Source organism: Scyliorhinus torazame, chromosome 1, assembly GCF_047496885.1.
Source record: "Scyliorhinus torazame isolate Kashiwa2021f chromosome 1, sScyTor2.1, whole genome shotgun sequence".
Classification (NCBI taxonomy): Eukaryota; Metazoa; Chordata; class Chondrichthyes; order Carcharhiniformes; family Scyliorhinidae; genus Scyliorhinus; species Scyliorhinus torazame.
This window is the reverse complement of record NC_092707.1, coordinates 99,621,610-99,645,698: the sequence shown is the minus strand read 5'-3', so window position 1 is coordinate 99,645,698 and position 24,089 is coordinate 99,621,610. Positions and strand designations below refer to the sequence as shown.

Below are 24,089 nucleotides of genomic sequence, written 5' to 3'. Positions count from 1 at the left end.
GCAAGACAACAACATCAAGGACTGGAGGCCGCAACGTTCTCAGGTTCACCAACCTCCTAGTATTGACTACAAGTAACTAACTGGCGACATGGTAACACAGTGGTTAGCACTGTTGCTTCTTAGCGCCAGGGTCCCAAGTTCGATTCTGGCTTGGGTCACTGTGTGCACGTTCTCCCCGTGTCTGCATGGGTTTCCTCCAGGTGCTCCGGTTTCCTCCCACAAGAACCAAAAGACATGCTTGTTAGGTGAATTGGGCATTCTGAATTCTCCCTCAGTGTTCCCGAACAGGCGCTGTATTGTGTCGACTAGGGGATTTTCACAGTAACTTCATTGTAGTGTTAATGCAAGCCTACTTGTGACAAAAAAGGTTATATTATAACTTTGTGACCTGCTGAAAAATCCACCCCTTGCCAAGGCTTTGATTATTGAATTCACCTAGGCGCATACAAGAATGGAAATAAACTCTTTTTTCACCGAGTCTGCACTGGGCCAATCACATGACTTACAAACTATTCCTTTATTTGTAGCTTGTAAAAGCGCACTATCCTCTTTAACTGTATTTTCCTGGTATGTGTGGTGAGTACATGATTTTAACATTAAGCTTTTGTGATAAATACTTGAATAAACAATGTTCTTTATTCAAACCCATGAAAAATTACAGCTGTAGGGTCAGCACGGTAGCACAAGTGGCTAGCACTGTGGCTTCAAAGCGCCAGGGTCCCAGGTTCGATTCATCGCTGGGTCACTGTCTGTGTGGAGCCTGCATGTTCTCCCCGTGTCTGCGTGGGTTTCCTCCGGTTTCCTCCCAGTCCAAAGACGTGCAGGTTAGGTGGATTGGCCATGCTAAAATTGCCCTTAGTGTCCAAAAAAAAGGTTAGCAGGGGTTATTGGGTTATGGGGATAGGGTGGAAGTGAGGGCTTTAGTGGGTCGGTGCAGACTCGATGGGCTGAATGGCCTCCTTCTGCACTGTATGTTCTATGTTTATTAAGATTGACCACACTTGGGGATTAAGAAACACATCTTACATTTGAAAAACACACTGATTATGGACATTAAGGGAAGGAAACAGGGGTTTCTTTGCTCTCTCAGCTTTATCTGTAACACACGGTATCACCCTTTCCTCTCCAAAGTCCTTGAATGTGTTCTCACCTCCTAACTCAAAACCATCTTTCCCAGACCTCCATGTTTGAACCTCTCAAATCAAGCTTCTGCCCTGCCAGAGCACTGAAACAGTCCACTCATGCTCGATGACACTCAGTTTGGGTTCCACCAGGGTCACTCAGTTCCTGACCTCATTACAGCCTTGGTTCAAACATGGACAAAAGAGCTGAATGCCAGAAGTGAGGTGAGAGCGACTGACCTTGACATCAAAGCCACTGTTGACCGAGTGTGGTATCAAGGAGACAGAGCAAAACTGGACTCAATGGGAATTGGGGGGGGGGGGGGGGGGGGGAATTTCTCCACTGCTTGGAGTCATACCTAGCACAAAGAAAGATGGTTGTGGTGATTGGAATTCAATCATCTCAGCTCCAGGACATCACTGCAGGAGCTCCCGAGGGTAGTGTCCGAGGACCAGCCAGCTTCTTCAGCTGTTTCATCGATGACCTTCCATCTATCATAAGGTCAGAAGTGGGGATGTGCAGTCTTCAGTGAACAATATTCAATACCATTAACGATTTGTCAGACACTGAAGCAGTCTATGTCCAGATGCAGCACGACCTGGACAACATCCAGGCTTGGGCTAATAAGTGGCAAGTAACATTCATGCCTCAAGTGCCAGGCAATGACCATCTTCAACATGAACAATTCCAACCATCGGCTTTGACATTGAATGGCATTACCATCACTGAATTCTCCACTATTAAAATAAATTTAAAGTATCCAATTATTTTTTCCAATTAAGGGGCAATTTAGCTTGGCCAGTCTACTTATCCTGCACATGTTTGGGTTGCGGGGGTGAAATCCATACAGAAAAATGAAAATCGCTTATTGTCACAAGTAGGCTTCAAATGAAGTTACTGTGAAAAGCCCCTAGTCGCCACATTCCGGCGCCTGTTCGGGGAGGCTGGTACGGGGAGAATGTGCAAATGCCACACGGGACAGTGGCCCAGGGCCGGAATTCGAACCCGTGTCCTCAGTGCCGTAGGCAGCAATGCTAACCACTGCACCACCGTGCTGCCCTGTCAACTAACATTATTTTTTATTTGTTCATGGGATTCTTGAGGGGGAAGTAAAGGGGAACCCTCGGGGCACAGCAGCTATGTGGTACAATCTATACTTAACTTAATTATATTTGGGCTTTGTTTAATTTGTTCACCTCATATTCTCAGCTGATCGCCTGCTTCTATAGAACAGCCCAGTTTTTTCCCCCAAAAAAAGGTGCACGGCCATGGCGACTAGGGGATTTTCACAGTAACTTCATTGCAGTGTTAATGTAAGCCTACTTGTGACACTAATAAAGATTAATATTATGCTCCCCAGCGGGTTCTGGCGATACAAGGCTTTCATCCTCCTGGCAGACACCGTACCTGCAGCTGTGCTTGATGTGAGAGCCGTTCTTAACACAGCATTTTCTGCTTCTACCAAACCTGATGGTTCACACAGCAGCAGTAATCAAACTGCCTCTTGCAAGTGCGGGATTCAAATCCTGCGCCTGCCTGTTAAATGTCTAATTTGTGTTTTAAAATGTCAAAGCTGCTCCTTCAATTAGTCAAAATGCCCATCTCGTGCAAGCTTAGGGTCCTTCCAGATACAGAATGAGCCGCTGTGGGTTTGCGGAGACTCAAGTTTCTTTCTTCCCCATTTGCTCCCTTTCTGAAGGTGTGTCCCAAAGTCCCTTTTTTTAATATTCGTTCATGGGACATGAGCGTCGCAGGCTGTGCCAGCATTTATTGCCTGTCCCTAATTGCCCTCGAGGGCCAATAACCATGTTGCTGTGGGTCTGGAGTCACATGTCGGCCAGACCAGGTAAGGATGACAGATTTCCTTCCCTAAAGGACATTAGTGAACCAGATAGATTTTTTTTCGACAATGGTTTCATGGTCATCATTAGACTTATAATTCCAGATTTTTATTGAATTCAAATTTTACCATCTGCAGTGGCGCGATTTGAACCTGGGTCCTGAGAGCATTACTCTGGTTTACTGAATCAGTGACAATACCACTATGCCACTGCCTCCCTGGTAAAAGGTCATTTCTCCGGCCTAGCCAAAAACTGTAGAAGTGGAGATCTCGCCGAGGCTGCCTCTCCCCGTTGCTTTAATTGTTTTGACAGTTAACATCTCAAAGTGAAAAAAACCATAATTGAATATTTATTGAGACTGGAAATCTATCCATGAATTACTTTATCTTGTTCTTGACCATTGCACAGACCAACATATTTCAACACAAAATTACAAAAATTGTTTGAAAAAAAATAAAGCTGAAGGGTCTTTTTTTTGCTTTTTATTTGCAAATATAAATTTTGAAGATAAAGCTGAGGATATGTTAATAGTGTATTTGTCAGTTAGATGGACAGGCCCAGAAGCAGTCTAAGTGGAGACAATGCCTGTACCACTGACAATAGCTCCAGAGGTACAGTCAAACACTAGGAGTATTGGAGTTTACAGATCAGTCACTGGAAGTGGTGATATTTTGAGGAGAGGAATTAAGAGCATCACACAATAATTGCACAACATTAAACAAATTCCCATAGTCTCCGGGTTCTAATATGGCAAGTTATCCAGGAATTACACCAAGATACTGTGTGAAAAATGTGCTCAATAAATGTTGTGCCACGCCTGTGCCTCAAGCTTCAACAACAGCAGTTTTCCAGGCCATGCTGTCTCAATAGAGTGTATGGAACGCACCTGCCGTTGGACATAGAGGAACATCAGGCAAGAGGGGTTGGATTTACACATTCAGAGGGACCCCCAAATAGAGGGACAAGGTTTGTATACTCGGAGGGACCCTGGTGAAGAGGGACCTCGGTGCAGGAGGGACAGTGTCTGTACACCCAGAGGGACCCTCATGTAGGAAGGACAGTGTTTGTACACTCAGAGGGACCCCGGTGCAGGAGGAACAGTGTTTGTACACCCAGAGGGACCCTCATGCAGGAAGGACAGTGTTTGTACACTCAGAGGGATACCGGTGCAGGAGGGACAGTGTCTGTACACCCAGCGGGACACCGGTGCAGGAGGGATGCACACTTCTTGCGCCAGTGGCCCTGGTTTACCATTTGAGTAACTAGGTTGACCGAGAGTATAGATGAATATATGATATATCTATTATATTACACAAACTATGTAAATTAACAAATAAATTGAAGGGACTTCAAAGTTTGAGCTCAATTTTGGGGTTCATTCAATAGAAGTGACTGAGATTTGATTAGTAGAGCAGAGGCTCGAATGTTCCTCTTATCCTCTCACGTGCAGACTCCCCTTACTCAGCACCTTCTCCCCTGACCCCCACCGCTTCCAAATGAACTGAGAATACAGACCCTGGGGTAGTGTGCATATTGGGGAAGGGAAGGAGAGCAGAAGAAAGTAATGGAAAAGTAAAATGCCAGGAGGAACCACTGAATAAAAGATATGATATGGCTGACAGTGCATAAGTGTCCCATGTAGGGGCTTGTATGCTACAGATGTGTTAGAATTCAGAAGCCGGTCACAACTGTACTGCTTGTGATCTGGTCTGTGCTGGGCAAGGCTGCCTGGGACTGGGCAATAGCATGCAGAGATTTCTAAATTCCATTGGAAGCTTCTGCTCGACATGAAGCCTCCCTTCCATTTCCTCCTAAGCAAAACTGAAAAGTATTCACTGCACAATAGCTTAAATAAATAATGAATACGAGAACTAAGTTAATCGTTATCTGGACTTGACATTTGAGTACAGTTCCAGGCAGAGGCACAAAGTTACAAAGTGTCGGGGCTGAGGTCAGTCATTCTAATGAGCTCATACCACTGAGGTTCGAAATTAGCAAGAGCCACACACAGAGAAGTTTGTTAATGGAGAGATCTGACTGGATAATGAGTATTGGAGAAACGTCAGCAAACGTAGTTTCTTTCGCTTGGATTCCTCCGCAATTCCTTTCAAATCATTCATTGCTGAGACTCACTCACAGGAACTCACTCCTACTCCGCCCGATCAGATTCAGCAGCTATCCTGCGCCGGGCTTTTATCAGGGTCACTGAAATGGCGATCATCTCTAGATTCATAGTCAACGTGACCATATGTATAGCTAAGGCTGACTGGGACGTAAGCATCATTTGGGGAATCTCATGCACCAACTGGAATGCATGTTACACTGCAGACTAGCGTCATGCAGAATTACAACTTGACCCAAGCAAATGATGGATATTGAACGTGCTTCCAATCGGCAAAGAATAGATGTTTGTGCCATCAGCTGGAGATCTGCTTTTACACAGAGCCTCACGGTGTTCCCTGCTTTTCCCAGCCATTTTGTTCCACCTCTCCCTCTCAGGGTGCACTGGAATGCATTTTCTCCAGGCAGCTCTCCCAGAAGCTGACCAGACGGTTTTCCCTGTTGCAGCAGAAGTCGTTAAAGTCCTTGAGCAGGCGATCAGCAAACTTCTCGTCACCAGTGGCACTGGATCGCCAGGTTTTGGTCAGCATGGTGTTGTAGGCCCAATTGTAGCCAATCTTCTCCTCACCGAAAAGGCTCTGGGTGCTGGAACTGGTGGAGTTCCTCCGCCGTCTCTGCTGGCTGCTGGTGAACTTGCGTTTGGAATATGGCAACTGAAGAAATACAGTACCTGGGGTAAGCAAAGTAAAACATCAAGTTGGAGTTAACAGATTGCCTGAACAGATGGAATACTGCCCACATTGGGGGCAAACCACAGGTTAAACTCACACTTTTCATTGTGGTCCTGACATTGTGTATGATCCAGTCAACAAAATCTGAGAGTTTCTCTTTTTATTTTGGAATATTAGTATAGCAGATGCTGCTAATGCAGAATGGCCCACACAGGGCCAACGGGAGTGTAGGTATGGGCTAGTGTTCCGGGTGGAGATCACCCTTTGGTTCATGCTTGGTCGGAAGAGTCTGCACCCCTGCGGATTGCCTGCCTTCCTTGCGCCACATTCCAAGTTTGTGGCAACTCACGCTGCTTCACAGATTTTCCACTGTTACTGTGCTGTGACCATTTACACCCTATTTGAATCACAGAATGGTTACAGCACAGAAGGCGACCATTCAGCTACTGAAGGCCATGTTGGCCTCGGCAACAGGCTTAAATGGAAAACGCCTAATTTTTAAACTGTTGTCTCCTAGTTCTCGACTCGACCTCAAGAGGAAACATCCTCTTCGTATCCACGCTGGAATTGCCCTCGGGATCTTGTATGTTTCAATAAATTATCTTTCATTCTTTCAAACTCCAAGGAGTATGGGCCCGACCCACTCAGCTGTTTGTCATCGCTCCTTCCGCCCAGGAATCAGTCAAGTGAACCTTTTCTGAACTGCTTCCAATGCAACTATATAACTTCTTAACAAAGGAGAGCATAAGTGTGCACGGTACTCCAGGATCTTTTTCCTTGTCAACACCCTATATAGTTGCAGCAAAACCTCCATGCTTTTTATTCCGGGGGGGGGGGCAGTGGCGTAGTGGGATTGTGACTGGACTAGTAATCCAGAGATCCTGGGGACTGCTCTGGGGACTGGGGTTTCAAATCCCACCCGAGTTTGTGAAATTTGAATTCAATGCAACAAAAGGTCGAATGATGACCATGAAACCATTGTCGATTCATTTCATTTCATTTTCATTCTGGTAAAAACCCATCTGGCTCATTAATGTCCCTTTAGGGAAGGAAACCTGTGGTCCTCACCCGGTCTGGCCTACTGCAGACCCACAACAACTCTCGAATGTCCCCGGAAATGGCCTAACAAACGACTTGGTTCAAGGACAATTAGGGATGGGCAATAAATGCTGGCCCAGTCAGCGATGCACAACATCAGCTAAATAAGAAAATTACAATTCCATTCCCCAACAACAGCATTCAACTTACTTGCTGTGTCTGCGTGCAAACGTTTTGTGATTCATGTTCCTGGACACCCAGACCCCTCTGTACCATAATCCTCTACTCTGTTGCTGAACTTCCCTTTTGCGCTTCCCCTGCCCCCTTTCTCCACTGCTTTTCTAGATCTTGCTTAAAAGCAGTCCACTTCTAACATCTTCTGGTTCTGATAAAAGGACGTCAAGCTGAAATTTTTTCTCTCTACACATGCTGCCTGACCTGTAGGGCATTTCCAGAATTCCAGCAGCCACGGTATTTTACTCTTGTGCTGTAATTTATTATTGGCAACTGGAGATATTAAAAGCAGTTCATGTTTAAGAAGATAAAGGAGCTGCTTACTAAGGAGTTAACTTTATGCTAACAATGTAATTTCATTGCACAAGTCGTGTGTTGCTCGGGAGAATGGTGCTGGGGAAGGAAATCTTGGGCTATTTTGGAATATTTAGCAGTCATTTTCACAAAGATAATGCTATTAATTTTCTCCTGTTATTGATCAAACCGTACTACTGGTTGGAGTCTGTGAGCCTTCACAGCAGCAGAGTCCCCACTGGACAGTTGGGTGTCTGAGGAGACACCAGCAGATTCTCTGCAGGGGAGTTGAGGACCGAGACCCCACTGTATACATCCCAGGGATTAGTGACAGAGAATGACTACATACCCTCATAGCTGAGGAGTACAGAGCAGGAAACAAAGAAAACTAGAGTGAAAAACGAAGGATTTTTAAAAAAGGTTACTTTTAAAATGCAAAGAGAAAGCCCTTCAATTTTCCATATACAAAATGGAGAATCGTTCATTCTGAGCAGATCCGACTCATGCAGGAGGCTTTTGATGTCCTGTGGAACAGCTTCTAGATGGGTGAGAAAGCATATTTCCCATCTGTTAGGGGTTCAGTACCTGTGGTACTGGCACTCTTACACAGTCAGTCTGAGCAATACATGAATATACCTACACTCCAAACCCAGAACTCACCTGTGACATGAATGTATTGCGGTTTATTCTCTGCTGGGAAGTTAAAGGCCGAGGCCGTGTACTTGTCTTGGACAAAACCAAACCTGCAACAGGGAGATAAGAAAGATGAATGTAAGCAGAAAACCTGGCCTCTGGGGCAGCCTGGCCTCTGGGAATGTGCAGCCGAACCCCCACAGACTAGACTGGTAGGTCCTGACTTCACTGATCAGGGTGCGGGTGACAGTAAGGACACTGCAATACCCAATGCTATTGCTAGGAGGGGAGGGCAGCATGAGTGCATTAGGGTGCTGTGGGGGGGGGAGGGGGTGATAAGAGGAGAGAAGCTGGTGTGAGTTGGCGAGGGGGTGGGCGGGGTAGACAAAGTAAAACTATGCTTTAAATTTTGCCCATGATTGAGCTACTGGATTACTTACAGCATCAGAAGATTAATTCCGAGAGACTGGAAGATAATTCTGGGATGTTGCCAATCCCACAAGGTTTACATTATCTGAAGAATTCCAGTTCTGAAGGAGGGTGGCATTGGACTCGAAACATTAACTCTGGTTCTCTCTCGACAGATGTTGCCACACCTGCTGCGTTTTCCCAGCACTTTGTTTTTGTTACATTATCTAGAGTTCACCAATTTAGGCATCGTCAGCAACTTACCCCCAACCGTTGCACTTCAAGAAAGTGAAAGCCCATGGGATACAGGGCAATGTGGCAAACTGGATAAAAAGTTGGCTTAATAACAGGAAATAAAACGGTCGATGGCTGCCATTGCAATTGGAAAGTTGTTTGAAGTGGTGTTCCACATGGCTTGGTGTTGGGACCCTTACTGTTTGTGTTATATATTAATGATTTGGATGCGAATATAGAGAGCATGATTGGGAAATTTGCAGATGACACAAACATTGGCCGAGTGGTGGACAGTGTAGAGGATAGCTATAACCTTAAAAATGATATAGATGGATTGGTAGAGTGGATGATAAAGTGGCAGATGGAATTTAACACAGAGAAGTGAGAGGTTGTGCATTTAGGGAGGTCAAACAGTTGCAGGGAATACACAATAAATGGGAATATATTATGAGGAGTAAATGAAGTGAGAGATCTTGGTGTAGAGCTACACAGGTCCCTACAGGCAGTAGTTCAAGTAGACTAGGTTGTTAAGAAAGCATATGGAATGCTCTCCTACAATGGCAGAGGTGTAGAATATAAAAGTAAGCATATATAATGTTAGAATTGTATAAAACACTGGTGAGGCCACGGCTGGAATATTGTGTGCAGTTCTGGTCGCCACATTACAGGAAGGACGTTATTGCTCTGGAGAGAGTGCAGAGGAGGTTTACAAGAATATTGCCAGGATTAGAAAAGTGCGGCTACGAGTTGAGATTGGATAGGTTGCAGTTATTTTCCTTGAAACAAAGAAGGCTGAGGGGTGACTTAGTTGAGGTGAACAAAATTATGAAGGGAAGAGATAGGGTGGACAGGTTAAAATTGTTACCCCTGGTGGGGAATTCTCAAACCAGGGGACAGAGATTCAAGATAAGTGGCAGAAGGTGTAGAGGGGACACGAGGAAAAACATTTTTATGCAGAGGGTAGTGGGAGTCTGGAATTCACAGCCCGAGTTGGTGGTGGAGGCAGAGACCCTGAACTATTTAAAAGGTACCTGGATCTGCACCTTAAGTGCTCTGAACTACAGGGTTATGGATCGAGTGCAGGAAGGTGGGATTAGAAAGAGCACCTGGGTGTCGTCGGGCTGGCACTGACAAGATGGGCCGAATGGCCTCCTTCTGCACTGTAACTTTTCTATGATTCACCCCATCATCTTGTGGCCCTGTTACACCAGATTTTCTTTTAAAAAAATGCATTTTATAACAAACATGTATCAAAACAGGTTACAGCGAATAAACACCCAGGGAAAGGGACAACACAGGTGGAGAAGGTAGTCAAGAAGGCAAACGGCATGCTTGCCTTCATTGGCCGGGGCTTTGAGTATAAAAATTGGCAAGTCATGTTGCAGCTGTATAGAACCTTAGTTAGGCCACACTTGGAGTATAGTGTTCAATTCTGGTCGCCACACTACCAGAAGGATGTGGAGGCATTAGAGAGGGTGCAGAAGAGATTTACCAGGATGTTGCCTGGTATGGAGGGCATTAGCTATGAGGAGAGGTTGAATAAACTTGGTTTGTTCTCACTGGAACGAAGAAGGTTGAGGGGCGATCTGACAGAGGTCTACAAAATTATGAGGGGCATAGACAGAGTGGATAGTCAGAGACTTTTTCCCAGGGTAAAGGGGTCAATTACTAGGGGGCATAGGTTTAAGGTGCGAGGGGCAAAGTTTAGAGGAGATGTGCGAGGCAAGTTTTTTTTACACAGAGGGTAGTGGGTGCCTGAAACTCGCAACCGGAGGTGGTGGAATCAGGGACGATAGTGACGTTTAAGGGGCATCTTGACAAATACATGAATAGGATGGGAATAGAGGGAAACGGACCTCGGAAGTGTAGAAGATTTTAGTTTGGACGGGCAGCATGGTCGGTGGAGGCTTGGAGGATCGAAGGGCCTGTTCTTGTGCTGTACTTTTCTTTGTTCTTTGGAAACATACTTCCCAACAATCAACTATACAGTCTGTACAGAATTTTCCTCTTTTTCACCCCTCCTCCCCGGCGACGAACAGCCCCTCAAACACGGTCACAAACATCCCCCACCTTTCCTCAAACTCCCCTGAAGAGCCCCTTAACTCATACTTTATCTTCTCTAATCACAGGAAGTCGCAGAGGTCACCCAACCATGCTGCTACCCCCGGTGGCGATGCCGACCGCCACTCCAGCAAAATTTGCTGACGTGCAATCAGAGAGGCGAAGGCCAAGGCATCGGCCTTCCTCCTCTCCATGAGCTCCGGCTTCTCTGAAACCCCAAATATCGCCACTAAAGGGTCTGGGTCCACCCCCTCCATCACTATCCTGGCTAACACCGCGAACACTCCCGCCCAGAATCTTCCCAATTTTTCGCAACCCCAACTGTTACACCAGATTGACAGTGTTGAATGGTGAACGTTGACAGCACTGAGTTTAAACACAGGCATCTGTATTCCTCTCTGGCCAGGGGAAGCATGACCCTGTACACCATGCTTCCCCACCCGCAGTGAGCTTAACTCACTGGCATCTGAATGTAAGTACCTGCTGTAATGAGGCTAAGAACTCTCACTACATTTGTTCTGAAATATTACAGATATATATATATATCATCATGCCCAATTTCTATAATTTTCAAACAGGCCACTAACCTTTTAAAATGACTGAAGCCATGTCTGGCTGTGACCTTTGAATAACAGAAGATAATCTGGCAGTATCAAAGGAAGTTGCACCTTGTTATTTCTGAAGAGACACTAATGACCAGTATGGACTATACAGACCATATTAAAAGGAAATTATGCAAAGGCCATTCTCCTTTCATAAACCAAGTCTGGCCACCAGGAGCTGAGTCGTGTGCTAGGACAAAGTACCCTGCAACCTTCCTTTCAAATTCTTAATGGTAGAAAATTAACAATCTGAGGAACCCAGACAAAGGCTAAAGTGGAGAGTTGGGGTCACGTAACATGCCCCCTCCCCCACAAGCTGGAAGAACCACTTAGTGTCTTGCTGTACTGCAAATCAGTCTGTCATCTACCAAACTGCAGATCTGAAAAGGGGTTGTGTCCAGGTTTGAACGTCTGCCCCACCCGCAATGTTTCTACTGGGACATCTGAACTTCTATACCATTGTCTACATCTTGCTTGACTATCTCAACATAGAAGTCATCCCTACAGGAAACGTGAATTATCCAGCATCAGTTTTCAACCTGCCACCTTCTGTGAAGGCATACACCATTGGACTTTTGATTCTGGACTCACATGAAACAATGACTCTTTACTCTGTGGTCTTTGCTTGGGATGGTAAAGGTGCTATATAAATGCACTTTAAGAAAATGGATTGCTGTTAATATTAAATATCAAGTTGAAGGACTTGGCTTTTTACCAGCTGCAATCCAACAACAGCCATTGTGAAGGTGAGTTGATGACAATAGACTGTCCAGACCCCAATAGTGGCTAGGATACTCGATCAAAACACCAATATTAGTTTATTTTAAGACAGTGTGGAAAGAATGACTTGCCCCAGGAGTGATTGCCTGAAAAAAATAGGGCTTTGGTATTTCTATAACAAAATTTTTAATATAAACACAATATTAAACTTTTAACTTCACAGAATAACATAGGCCTTTCGAGTCTGCACCGAAGCATGAAAAACACCTGACCTGCCTACCTTATCCCATTTGCCAGTATTTGGCCCATTGCACTGTTATGATGTGTCAAGTGCTCATCCAGGTACTTTTTAAAGGATATGACGCAACCTGCCTCTACCACCCTCCCAGGCAGTGCATTCCAGATCGTCACCTCTCTGGGTAAAAAGTTTTTTCCTCAAATGCCCCTAAACTTCCTGCCCCTGACCTTGAACTTGTGTCCCATCGTAACTGACCCTTCAACTAAAGAGAACAGCTGCTCCCTATCCACCCTGTCCATGCCCCTCATAATCCTGTACATCTCGATCAGGTCGCCTCTCAGACTTCTCTGCTCCAGCGAAAACAATCCAAGCCTATCCAATCTCTCTTCCTAACTGAAATGGTCCATCCCAGGCAACATTCCGGTGAATCGCCTCTGCACATCCCTCCAGTGCAATCGCGTCCTTCCTATAATGTGGCGACCAGAATTGCACATAGTACTCACCAAAATTCCATACAACTCCAACATAACTCCCTGCTTTTTTAACCTATGCCTTGACTGATAAAAGCAAGTGTCCCATATACCTTTTTCACCACCCTATTAACCTGCCCTTCTGCCTTCAGAGATCTATGGACAAACACCCCAAGGTCCGTTTGTTCCTCAGAACTTCTCAGTGTCAGGCCACTCATTGAATACTTCCTTGTCACATTACTGCTTCAAAACACTTTTCAGGGTTAAATTCCATCTGCCACTTTTCTGCCCATTTGACCATCCGTCTATATGTTCATTATCAAATTACCCTGTATCCCATGTGCATTTGCCTTCTTTATAAGTCTCCCACGTGGGACCTTGTCAAAGGCTTCACTGAAATCTATATACACTACATCAACTGCACTACCCTCATTTACACACCTGGTCACTTCCTCAAAAAATTCAATCAAATTTGCTAGGATTGGCCCCCCTCCGACAAAGCCATGCTGACTATTCCTGATCAAACCTTGACTCTCCAAATGGAGATAGATTCTCTCCTTCAGAATTTTCTCCAATAGTTTCCCTACCATTGACATGAGACTCACTGGTCTGTAGTTCTCTGGCTTATCTCTCCAACCTTTCTTAAATAGTAGGACCACATTAGCTGTTATTCAGTCCTCTGGCACCTCCCCTGAGGCCAGAGAGGAATTAAAAAATTGGGTCAGAACCCCTGAAATCTCCTCCTTTGCTTTCCACAACATCCTGGGACATACTTCATCTGGACCTGGAGATTTGTCCACTTTTAAGCCTGGCAAAACCTCCAATACTTTGTCACTCTCTGTGACAATTTGGTCACATCTGAAGAAGAACAGCTTACAATTACCTCTTAACGCTACTACTCAATTTTCCATTAAACAACAAAGAAACATACAGTTCTCAATCTAGCTTAAAGAGGCCCCCGCGGCGATTCTCCGTGGACGACCGGCCGAGTTCCTGCCGGTGTGGTACATGTATGGGTCCACTCGGCGGGAGCTCGAAGTCGCGGCTGCGGTGGCCGTCCTGGTGGGGAGCGGGGGATCCGTCAGTAATCCTTGCTTTACAGAATAGATTCTGCCTCTGGTTAGAATCCTTTCAGACTCTGGTTGAATATCTTCAAATAGCTGCTTCATCGGAGTTGTTTCAGCCTCTTGCTTGGCTTTAGACAAGACTGCTCTGCTTTTAAAATATTACTTTTCTATTAAAACTCTCCTACAGGGAAGGAGAACTGCCTTTACTTGTGGTCTAAAAAAAAAGGTCCCCAGATCAGATTTCAGTTCTAAAAGCCTTTCTCCAAAACTCTCTTAGCCCCACCAGCACTGACATAATCTCCACAAGCTAAAAACAAATTAGCTTTCCAGCGACTGAAAGCACATTAACTCCCCAGGGCACACTGCTATGTATTAGCCCAGACTGAAAAACACATTCCTTTGTCAATTTCTCCTGCTGGCTGATAAAATCACCCAGGCCCTGCAGAACGTTTTTTTTTTAAAACAAGATAATTGACACAGGGGCGGCACAGTGGCTAGCACTGCTGCATCACAGCTCCAGGGTTCCAGGTTCAATTCCGGCCTCGGGTGACTGTCCATGTGGAGTTTGCACGTTCTCCCCGTGTTTGCGTGGGTTTCCTCCGGGTGTTCTGGTTTCCTCCCACCGTCCAAAGATGTGCAGGTTAGGTGGATTGGCCATGCTAAATTGCCCCTTAGTGTCCAAAAGGTCAGGTGGGATTACTGGAAAAGGGTGGAGGAGTGGTCTTAAGTAGGGTGCTCTTTCCACGCGCTGGTGCAGACTCGATGGGCCAAATGGCCTCCTCCTTCACTGTAAATTCTAAAACAAAAAGTACAGGGAGGGAAATCTGTGGCTTAAAGATTGGTGTGGGAGAAATGGGTTCGAATTCATGAGACATTGGCACCAGTACTGGGGAAGGAGGGACCTGTTCCAATGGGACGGTTTTCATGCTGGGACCAGAGTATTGATGAATTGCATAACTAGGGCTGCAGACAGGGCTTTAAACTGAATAGGTGGGGGGAGGGTTCAGTTGCACGGAAAAATAGAAAATCAAAATAAAGGAGGAGGTAGGAGCACAAGTTGGCGATGTGGCAGATGGTTAACAGAAAATAAAAGTGAGAGACAGAATGGGGGCACGGTAGTACAGTGATTAACACTGTTGCAGCACAGCACCAGGGACCCGGGTGTGATTCCCGGCTTGGGTCACTGTCTGTGTGAAGTCTGCACATTCTCCCCGTGTCTACGTGGGTTTCCCCCCACAAGTCCCGAAAGACGTGATTATTAGATGAATTGGACATTCTGAATTCTCCCTCAACGTACTCGAACAGGCGCCGGAGTGTGGTGACTAGGGGATTTTCACAGTAACTTCATTGCAGTTTTAATGTAAGCCTACGGAACACAATAATAAAGCTTACTTTTGCAACAAGGAATTATAAATGGGTAGGGAAATTTGACAATAGAACAAATTTAAAAGCATCCAAATGCATGAAGAATTGGAATAAAATTAATGAGTTAACGGCCCAAATGGAGACAAAAGGATAGTGGGCGCGATTCTCCAATAATGGGGCTATGTCCGTACGCTGCGAGAAAACGGGTGCGGGTCACTCTGGACTTTTTTCTAGATTCTCCGTTTTTAAGGCAGTTAGCAGAGCCCTGGAGTGCTCCATGCAGCTCTGGCTGCTAATACGGGGCCTGAATTTCCGGCCGCAGGTTCGCGCATACGCGCGGCGGCCCCGGGCAACATGGCGGGCCCACACAGTGGCCGGCGCCAAAGAAGTAGGCCCACCCCCCCAGATGGCGCGAGCCCGCCGATCGTTGGCTCCAATCGCGGGCCTGGCTGTCGTGGAGGCCCCCCCCCTCCCCGGTGACGGATCCCCCCGCCCCCCTACCAGAACGACCACTGCAGCCTCGACTCCGAGCTCCCGCCGGGTGGAACCATACGTGAACCACGCCGCTGGGAACTCGGCCAGTCGTCCAGGAAGAATCGCTGCGGGGGCCTCTTTCAACAGCCTTCGACCAGCAGTGCGTTGACCGCGGCACGCGACTGACAGCGATTCTCCGGCGCCCCATTCTCCGCCCCCGCGCCGGGTGCGATTGCGGTGCGGACGCTCTGAGAATCTCGGTCATGATCTGGTGGTGATTACGGAGACATGATTACAAGGAGACCAGGTCTGGGATTTGAATATGTTGTGGGACCAACCAGGGAGCAGGCTACTCTGGATTTGGTATTGTGTAATGAAGGGAGATTAATTGATTACCTCATAGTTAAGGATCCTCTAGGGAATAGTGATGAATGTGGCGACTAGGGGCTTTTCACAGTAACTTAATTGCAGTGGTAGCCACCTGGGTTGGTCAACTCCCGACGTAAAATGGAGGACAGCAAAGGCTGCAGGGAAATTCAGCCAACACAGGCAGAAACTAGCAGGTGCAAGTTACTGTGTATTAAACTCTGCAAAAGCCCAGACAGCATCGATACAAGCAGCCATCTGCATAATAATGTAGCAGCCAGCTACATATTAATGAGCGGTCCCCAGGTACAATCGAAACATTTGGGATAAACAAAGCCAAGCCAGACTCCCCGGCGCCAGCAGGAGCCAACACAAAAGAGGTTAACGGACACCTCAAGACCGCCCATCGATCAGGGAACCGCTCCAGTATTGGAGAAATCGAACCAAGCGATTGGAACGAGGTCCAATCACTTGGAACCAGGTACAGGATCCGCCCCAAAAGGCGGGAAGCCCCTGGGGACTATAAAGTTAAGCCCCCAAGTTCAAATGGTTCCTCTTGACCGAGTCACTCAGCAACGCGAACCAACCCTTGACAGTGACTGGTTCAGCTGCCGCCGATATCCAGTAAGTCTTAAGTCAACGCTCGCTACGAGATAGGCGCTCCTAGCTACCAGTCCGTACCAACTTCGAATCCCGCATACTCAGAACCCGAATGAAAGGCCATTTGTTCCCCTGACCTGGTGGGCCAGTCCGAAGCTAAGTATAGGCCTGTTAGTTGTAGAAGTAGCTTAGAAGTAGAATTTGTGCATGAGTAGTGATTACTGTGTATAATAAATGTGCTTTGATTTGAATCTTACTAATTGGTGTATTGAGTTATTGATCATTACTTGAACCTTGTGGCGGTATCTGGCGACTCGAGAGCAAAGGTTATAAAACAGAGCCAATTGAACCAACCAAAAGTTAGCAACACAGTGTTAATGTAAGCCTACTTGTGATAATAAAGATTATAATTATTATAGAATTCAAAATTCAGTTTGGGGGGAGAAAGTGGAGTCCCACATTAGCATTCTGGAATTAAATAATCATAGAATTTACAGTGCAGAAGGAGGCCATTTGACCCATCAAGACTACACCGGCCCTTGAAAGAGCACACTACTTAAGCCCATGCCTCCACCCTATCCCTGTAACCCCACATAACCTTTTTGGACACTAAGGGCAATTTAGCATGGCCAATCCACCTAACCTGCACATCTTTGTGGGACTGTGGGAGGAAACCGGAGCATCCGGAGGAAACCCACGCAGTTATGGGGAGGACGTGCAGACTCCACACAGACAGTGACCCAAGCCGGGAATTGAACCTGGGACCCTGGAGCTGTGAAGTAACTGTGCTAACCACTGTGCTACCGTGCTGCCCGAAAAGGTAACAAAGGTAACTACATGGGCATGAGGATAGATTTGGCCCGAGTAGAGTGGACAGGAAGGCTAAAAGGTAGGATAGCAGTGGCAGTTGTTTAAGGAGATACTCAATTCTCTCAGTAAGAGAGGAATAAAGATGGTAAGGGGGTAAAAAAACATCCATGGCTATGCAAGGAGTTTAAGGACATTATTAAGACAAAAACTAAGGTATATCATATTACAAATGCCAGTGGCAGGCTGGAAGATTGGGAAACTTTCAAACATAAACAAAGGGTTACTAAAAAAGTTATAAAAAGAGCGAAGGTAAATTACAAAAGAAAGCCAGCGCAAAATATCAAAAAGGATACATAAACGGGAAGAGAGTCGCTAAAGTGAATATTGGTCCCTTGGAAGATGAAAATGGAGAATTAATAGTAGGGAACACAAATGGCGGAAATGTTAAATCAACATTGTGCCTCAGTTTTCACGGTGGTGACACGAGAACCATCCCTATAGGATTGGGTAATTCAGAGGTAATGGAAAGGGTGGAACTTAGAACAATCAGCATCAATATGGAAACAGTACTCAACAAACTATTAGGATTGAAGGCAGACAAGTCCCCCGGGCCTGATCGCCTAGATCCGAGTGTGTTAAAGGAAGTGACAGCAGAGATAGTGGATCAAATGGTTATAATATTCCAAAATTCCTTGGACACAGGAAAGGTTCCAGTGGATTGGAAAAATGCTAACGTAACGCCCTTACTCAAAAAGGGAGGGAGGCAGATCTATAGACCAGATCGTTGAACATCTATTGTTGGAAAATTGTTCAAATCTATTATTAAGGAATATCAGGACATTTGTAAAGTCAAAACACAATCCATCAGAGTCAGCATGATTTTATGAAGGGTAAATCATGTTTGACTAATTTGCTAGAGTTCTTTGAAGATATGACAAGCAAAGTGGATATTGGGGATCCTGTAGATGTAGTATATCTGGTTTTCCGGAAGGAATTTGATAAGGTGCCGCATAGAAGGTTAATATACAAGGTGAGATCACATGAGGTTTGGGGCAATTTATTAGATTGGGTAGAAGACTGGCTGACTGACACAACACAGAGAGTCGGGATAAATGGGTCTTTTTCTGGATGGCAATATGTAACTAGTGGGGTGTCACAGGGTTCGGTCCTTGGGTCCCAACTATTTACAATATGTATTAACAACTTGGATACAGGGCTAGAAGATTCTATTGCTAAATTTGCAGATTACACTAAAATAGGTGGGACACTAAGTTGTACTGAGGAAATAAGAAATTTATAAATGGATATAAATGTTCGGTGAGTGGGCCAAAATGTGACATTTGGAGTTTAACGTGTGTGAGGTCATCCATTTTGGTTGGAAAAATGGAAAGGCAACATATTATCGAAATGGGGAGAGACTTCAGGGAGCTTTGGTGCAGAGGGATCTGGGTGTCCTCGTTCATGAGTCACAGGAAACTAGCATGCAGGTACGGCAGGTAATAAAGAAAGCAAATGGAATATTGGCATTTATAGCTAACGGAATACAGTATAAAGGTAAGGAAGTGTTGTTGCAACTATACAAGGCATTGGTGAGACAAAACCTGGAGTATTGTGCAGTTTTGATCCCCTTAGTGATGTAGTGGCATTGGAGGCAGTTCAGAAGAGGTTCACTAGATTAATTCCAGAGATGAGTGGTGGGTGTTTGTCATATGAAGAGAGATTGAGCAGTTTAGGCCTATACTCTCTGGAGTTTAGAAGAATGAAGGGGAATCAAATTGAGGTATACAAGCTGCTAAAAGGTATGGATAAAGTAGACGTGGAGCGGATGCTTCCTCTTGCGGTGCATTCTAAAACGAGAGGTCATAGTCTCAGCATAAGGGATAGCAAATTTAAAACAGAGATGAGGAGAAACTACTTATAACAAAGGGTTGTGAATCTGTGGAATTCGCTACCTCAGAGTGCGGTGGATGCTGGGACAGTGAGTAAATTTAAGGAGGAGTTAGACAGATTTTTATTTAGTGATGGATTGAAGGGTTACAGAGAACAAGCAGGACGGTGGAGATAAGGTTTGATGAGATCAGCCATGATCATATTGAACGATTGATGAGGCTCCAGAGGCTAAACTGCCTACTTCTGCTCCTAGTTCTTATGTTCTAAGAAATAACTATTCTGTCTAATTCCATCTTCCAGCTCTTGGTCTGTAGCCCTGTAGGTAACGGCACCTCATGCACAAATCTGGTGTTCTTGATGAATAAGGGGATCAGGGATTAAGGGAGAAGGCAGAAGAATGGGGATAAGAAACATATCAGTCATGATTGAATGGCGGAGCAGACCCGATGGGCCGAATGGCCTAATTCTGCTTCTATAGCTTATGGCCTTATCTTAAAACATGACCATAGCAGTCAGACCACATTCTAACCCCAGGCATTTAACCCTTAAATTGCCCAGTACATTTATAATCCAATTTTCTTAGTCATCCAATGGACACATGTCTCACACCATTTCCAAGCGAGCCAAGGTCACAACACTGCGACAGTGCTTTAGTTCAAGCTCTGGCCATAATGCTCTCAGTGACATCACTGTTTCAAATCCCAACTTCATTTCACTTTTTAAAATACTTTGAAAGACGGCGGGGGGGGATACTCCCCTCCGTTGGCTTAGTGTGGCGGCAGATAGGAAAAGCGCCTTTTATCCTGCTGGCTCCAATGGCTTGTGTTCGCATGGGATTGTCCACCTCATGCCTCATTAAAAATGCACAGAAACACACCGTCCTACCATCTATCAGCCTGTGATTCGCCAGCCCCGCTGGGTCCTCAGTGGATCCTTGCTTCGTGCACACAGATTGTTCAATGTCTGCATCCTAAGACTGCTCCAGGCTAGAGATTGACCCCAAAAGCTGGAACAACGGCTTGGGAGAAAGTCAGTTTTGGGTGGGGGGGGGAGAGGAGAGATTGGGGTGGGGGGTATGGGAGACGATGGTCGTAACCTACTTTTATCCCTTTGGGAAACTGACACTTCACTGCAGTGATATTATTTTCCCCTCCCGCCCGCCAACAGGCCTGTGGTGGGCAGGAGAAGAAAAGCCCGGGTGGGATTTCATTTGGCTAGCTGGGTGAGGTCTGCACTGCACCTGTGACCTTGCAAAACAGGTCATGAGGGAGCTGCCCATGTTTTAAAAATCGACCCCACACATCATCGTGCAATAGAAACACTTCACAACTGACTGCTCAAAAGTAGTCGGTCAGGGTACTAATAATAATCTTTATTGTCACAAGTAGGCTTACATTAATACTGCAATGGAGTTACTGTGAAAAGCCCCTAGTCGCCACATTCCAGTACCTGCTCGGGCACACCGAGGGAGAATTCAGAGTGTCCAAATTACCTAACAACACATCTTTAGGGACTTGTGGGAGGAAACCGGAGCACCCGGAGGAAACCCACGCAGACACAGGGAGAACGTACAGACTCTGCACCGACAGTGACCCAAGCCTGGAATTGAACCTGGGACCCTGGCGCTGTGAAGCAACAGTGCTAACCATTGCACGTGTGTGTCCTTACCAAGCCATTGACACGAACCTGGCACAAAATGGAAGTTTATCTAGGGTAAATCAGCTGCAGAATGAGAAAATTGAACTTCAAACAGTAATGCAGTGAGTGAGACCTTTTACATCTGGATGGGATAACATCGAGAATGAATACATTGACATTTGTAACATGACAAGCTCATGCACCCTCTGGTGGTTACGGAGTGGCACTGCCTGTCTATCTTCAAGCTGAGGAATTGGTGGTGTCTTATTGCAGAGGGTGGGGCAGATAGAGGGAATAATTTGAAGATGGATAAGTAGTAGGGGAGGAAAAGAAATGAGTAGATTCTCACCAAAAACAAAAACTGCTTTTATTTAAAACTCTTGACACCTGTGGGTTCACAGTTTTAACTATTGCGGTTTGCTCACGTGGACAATGAAAAAGGCACTCCCGAAATGTTTTAATCAGATTTATGCTTAAAATCAAATTATTCCCCAATTAAAACCCTTACGTATGTAACAATGCTGCTCCCACAGGTATCCTGAAGACTGTACCTGGCAAGAATGGCTTCCTGCAGCAGCTGCATTCGATCCCAGTATGTCTCGGGCTCGAACCCTGGAACAACACAAACAAAACAGGCTGGTTAAACAGGCACAACTGTCTCAGCACTGCTCGGGCATACTGAGTGAATTGGTCACTTCATCTGACCTGGCGTACCACTATCCCCAAAGTGTCCTATTGATCCCAGTATTCCCAATAAATCCTGGTGATTCCAGTATTTCCATTGTATCCTGATGATGCATAGGAACAGAAGTAGGCCATTGAGTCCAACGAACCTGCTCTGCCATTTGATACGATCATGGCTGATCGGTCACCGCAATGACTTTGACCCACACGATCCCATAACTCTTTATATCTGTTGTTGAGCAGCCCCCTCAAATAGCAGTACAGGGACAACAACTCCGCACATCAAGGCTATAGAAAATACAAGCAGCCTGGGAGTCCGTGAACCGACTTAATCTATAATTGTGCACGACTGCGACATGCAGCACCCTCCACGTCAAATCCAATGTCTCTTCATATATTATTTTGGGGTGAATCGATTAAGTGTCTCTTTATGTGTGCTCAAGTATTTATCCATCAGCTTTGACAATTGGTCATCCAGACTCGAAAGGTTAGCTCCCTTTTCTCTCCACAGATGCTGTCAAACCTGCTGAGATTGTCCAGTATTTTCTACCTTTTTTTAATCTCTTGCATGCTCCCCAGCTGTACAACACTTAATCTTAATTTATATAATTAACAAACTTTTTTTCTCTTTCGTGAATAAAACGTAATAAATCATATTCACACACAATACTTCAAAACAAAACAAAATAAGAAAAGGTTTTCCATGTTTTCTATACAGCCGTACATTATAAGACACCTCGTTTCCAGGTCCTCCCGATAATCTTTTGGTACAAGACCTTTTTGTGAAACAGTAATCTAGAAAGGGTGGATGTGGAGAGGATGTTTCCTCTTGTGGGAGAATCTAGAACGAAGGGTCACGGTTTAAAAATAATGGGTCATCTGTTTAAAACGGAGATGAGGCTAAATGTTTTCTCAGAGGGTCGTGAGTCTGTGGAAATCTCTTCCTGAAAAGTGACATCGAAACAAACCTGTTGGACTTTAACCTGGTGTTGTAAGACTTTGTACTGTGAAAAGGCACTGGAAGCAGAGTCTGAATATTTTTAAGGCAGAGCTAGATAGATTCTTGATTAACAAGGGGGTGATAGGTTATCGGGGTAGGCAGGATGCAAATTTGATGTAACTATCAGATAGCCATGATCTTTCTAAATGGTGGAGCAGGTTCGAGGGGCTGAATGGCCTACTCCTGCTCCTTGTTTATATGCTTAATGATTGATGACGTGCATTAACCCATTTGGTCTTGGAGATTTTCTTTTTTTTCTAACATTTCTTTAACATCAGCTAGGTCAGTCCTTATCTTTTTGCACTTCAACATTTTGTAGAGTGTATGTCCCCCCCCCCCCCCCCCGCCCCCGCCCCCCAAGCAATTTATTTAACATTTAATGGGCAATGCATCACACAAGTTTGCCACCCGTCCATTGATTCTCCTGCTGCCTCAGGAAGGCAGACAGCATTGTCAGAAACCCCTCGCACCTAGGTTTTGCCCTCTTCCAGACCCTTCCATCAGGCAGAAGATACAGAAGTCTGAAGACCCATACATCCAGACTTAGGAACAGCTTCTTTCCACAGATACCAGACTCCTCAACGACTCCCCCTCGGACTGATCTATTCCCTGTAAAAACACTATTCACATCGCCCTATGCTGCTCTTGATTATGTCGTATTTGCTTTGTTTTTTGCCCTTGTTCCATACTGCAACTAATTATTTACTTGTTGATGTACTGAGTACTTTTTCGCATTCACTGCAACTATCTACTTTTTTTGTCTACTGCGAGAGTTTCCTTGGCCGCAGAAAAATACTTTTCACTGTACTTTGGTACATGTGACAATAAATCAACCAATCAAACTATTTTCAGTATACCCCCTTAATTTGAATTTCCTCTAAAGTGTATGACAAATAGAATCCCATTTCCACTGCTTCCACAAGAGAGTGTTTCTGCAGTTAAAGCACTCTGAACAAACCTTTTTATTTTCCTAGCTTCCCTGGCTAAAGTGCACCATTTCCCATTTTCACCTGTAGCCGATTAATCTGGCCAAAACCCAGTTTAAAATGGCTAACCCGAAAGACTGCTGGGAAAAGCAGCCAAGAAGACACAAGCAGGCAGCTGCAGACAGTTTTGCATATTCGGCTCTGGGAAGTTAGCCCAGATCGATACTCAGGGCTATCAACAGCCCATCAACCCAGGTATTTGCAGTTGCATTCAGGACTGTTTGCAGCCCATCTATTCAGACATCCACAATTAAATCAGCTACCCCCGGGAACAATTGCAACATATTAGCAATTGAGTACCGGGCCAGACCTGTCGGTGCCTGCAGTGGCTGAAACAAAGACAGGTGAGCGACCACCCCCCGATCGAGGAATCACCTCACCATTGGACACATCGACCCCAGAGATTGGGGACAGATCCAATCACTTGGGACTCAGGGTCAAGGGCCGCCCCGGGAGGCGGGAAGCCCCTGGGCCCTATAAAAGTGGGGGTCCAAGTTCAGATCTCTCTCTCGCTCCTCTTCG

General features: G+C 45.5%; 1 protein-coding gene across 6 annotated transcripts in view; it reads right to left on the bottom strand.

The window, feature by feature from the left end:
• Positions 1-617: 617 nt before the first annotated feature.
• The window catches only part of depdc5 (DEP domain containing 5, GATOR1 subcomplex subunit), a 265,638-nt gene continuing 242,166 nt past the window's right edge, over positions 618-24,089 (bottom strand). For 4 of the 6 annotated variants that reach the window (XM_072498564.1, XM_072498581.1, XM_072498572.1 and 1 more), the window contains 3 exons: positions 21,449-21,509; positions 7,982-8,064; positions 3,290-5,754 (listed from right to left, as the gene is read on the bottom strand). In XM_072498564.1, the coding sequence (XP_072354665.1) occupies positions 5,459-5,754; positions 7,982-8,064; positions 21,449-21,509 (440 nt within the window). In that variant the 3' untranslated portion in view covers positions 3,290-5,458. Of the gene's footprint in view, positions 855-3,289; positions 5,755-7,981; positions 8,065-21,405; positions 21,510-24,089 lie in introns of those variants that run through there. The other 2 variants (XM_072498598.1, XM_072498604.1) reach the window with 2 other exon arrangements.